Raw genomic sequence first — 2,322 nt, forward strand, 5'->3', positions numbered from 1 at the left:
GATGAATGTGATGAATGTGACAAATCATATATATAAATCAATATATATATATATTTATTTATTTATTTATTTACCTGAATGTTTACCTTCGTTTATGGTCTGCTTTTATTCTTAATCAAATACATTCATATGTATGGTCGGACATGAGTCTAAATCCCTCCTACTATAAAATGGCAACATTGTGTGACCCAGCACCGGTTATCATGCTGAGATACGTCAACAAATCAGGTCATTGACCAGCTCAGAGGTCAGTGTTTGGAACGGATGAAGAGGAAATGTAGAAAAAATATAGTATTCTTTCGGTAAACATAATAAAGATGTGTCTTACCTTCAGGGATAGTAACACCACATCTGTACCAGCGTCCATAAGACCGTCGACTACTACTAAACCATCCGGATCCGGAATTATAACCGATTGATCCATACATAAAATTGCTTCCACGATAATAGCGCCAATAACCTATCACAAATTAAAGAAATGCACAAAATTATTACTTTTTATCTTCCAAGATGCAAACATCTTCGTGTTCTTTATGTAACTAACGTCCATTGATTCATGCTTAACGTGACAAACATGATGAATGTGATGAATGTGACAAACACAGCAACTACATTTTGCTTTGTAAATATACAAAAGCAAGGACAAAAGTTACTATACCTAGCATGTTCGGTGCTAAATACGTGATAGATGATTTAACGCTACCACTACGAATATCCCAGTAGCCACGTCACGTGCTTACCTGTTCCACGACAGGTGCGATAATCCGGATCCAGTGACGAGGATGGAGGATCCGATGAAGCTCCAACAAGCTCACAGTGGTCCTGACCGTGCCCTGACGTGTCACCAATGTTCCGGAACGTCCCGTTCAGGTTGTCACTCAGAAATATCTTGTACTGAGTCGGCGAGCACAAAACAACACCGACATAGAGGATCCGACCTCCGTAGGTGTAGCTGCTTTGCCTTACAAAACGCTCACCAGTACAGCTGGTGCAACTGTTGTCATACGTAAAGTTAAACGGCACCCATGCTGAGGAAAATACAATCGTCAATGAGCAAACTGCAAACATAATAAATCAAATATTGCAACTTTATTTTGATTGGATTCGAGATAGCGAACTTATTGCGGAACATAAGTGAAGAGATGAGCAAAGGAAGGTAAAACTAGAAAGGCCAATATTTGCTTTGGAGCAAATACAGCGATGGGTTCAGGCATTATCGGTCTCTGCCGATACATCCCGATCTGGATACATTCGAAAGGAATAAATACTGAGAATAAATACTGAGATTTTATTTCACTATACGTTATGAGCATAGCCTGGGTACCAACCTACTTGTATGCCGGGGCTCCCACACTCGCTTCCCTTCTTAGGGAAGCGAGTATGGGAGCCCCGTTATACAAGTAGGATGGTACCCAGGCTATTATGAGCAATGCTGAATCTACAATAAATGAAAAACAATAACTCCCAACAGTTTTTTTTTTCAATTAACTCACTGCAGTTTAGTAGTTCGTCGCTCCAATCTAGACAGTCCCGGTGGCGATTACATTTTGCTGAGATTGGTATACACCTCGAAGTGTCACAAAGGAACTGGTCAGGTCGACAAGCTGTAGGTATGTGTGGTAAAAAGTTTGCAGGTACATGTAAGCACCGTGTGATTTTTTTTAATCATCAAAGTTATTTTCAAACCCTAAGAAGCTTCAAGACTAACATGGTGTTTGTTTCGTCAACGTAACTTAAGCTTTAATACTAGGCTACAGATATAACACTTTGTTACTTACTGCAGTTATGTTCATCACTTCCATCCAGACAGTCAGCTTGGCCGTTACACCTATCCGAGAGTGGCACACACCCCGAACTGTTGCACCGGAACTCGTTAGATTGACAAGCTGTAGGCATGTGTAAAGTCAACATTAACATTGTGTTTGTGTGTGTGTGTTTGTGTGTTTGTGTGTTTGTGTGTGTGTGTGTGTGTGTGTGTGTGTGTGTGTGTGTGTGTGTGTGTGTACTTATATTCTTGCCAAGCCAGAAGTAAGTGCAAAAGGCAATTCCTTGGCTAGCCAAATCGACTTCAAAACGTCCTTAAAATCAATACGTTACGTACTGGCAATGACTGTTTCATTGTATCAAGAAGTTTTTTTTTCGTATAGGCAAACATGTTCTCGATCTTACGTCTTCTCTCGGCGGCAAACGTGGCGGCAAAACCGGATCTTGTCTCCGATCCGCCTGTACCCGTACGGAATACCACAAAGGCGTTCCGGCCGGTTGTGAAGATTGTTCGGCTGTATGAACCGCAAAGAGTGTCCAATCGACGCGCTGCTATGC

General features: G+C 41.3%; 1 protein-coding gene across 1 annotated transcript in view; it reads right to left on the reverse strand.

Annotated features, from left to right (window-relative positions):
- The window catches only part of LOC109483321 (MAM and LDL-receptor class A domain-containing protein 2-like), a 43,703-nt gene that overhangs the window by 10,121 nt on the left and 31,260 nt on the right, over positions 1 to 2,322 (reverse strand). The window contains exons 46-48 of the mRNA XM_019786310.1: positions 1,494 to 1,604; positions 741 to 1,028; positions 329 to 460 (exon numbers count right to left, since the gene is read on the reverse strand). Of these exons, the coding sequence (XP_019641869.1) occupies positions 329 to 460; positions 741 to 1,028; positions 1,494 to 1,604 (531 nt within the window). The remainder of the gene's footprint in view (positions 1 to 328; positions 461 to 740; positions 1,029 to 1,493; positions 1,605 to 2,322) is intronic.

Source organism: Branchiostoma belcheri, unplaced genomic scaffold, assembly GCF_001625305.1.
Source record: "Branchiostoma belcheri isolate BF01 breed outbred unplaced genomic scaffold, Haploidv18h27 scaffold64, whole genome shotgun sequence".
NCBI lineage: Eukaryota > Metazoa > Chordata > Leptocardii > Amphioxiformes > Branchiostomatidae > Branchiostoma > Branchiostoma belcheri.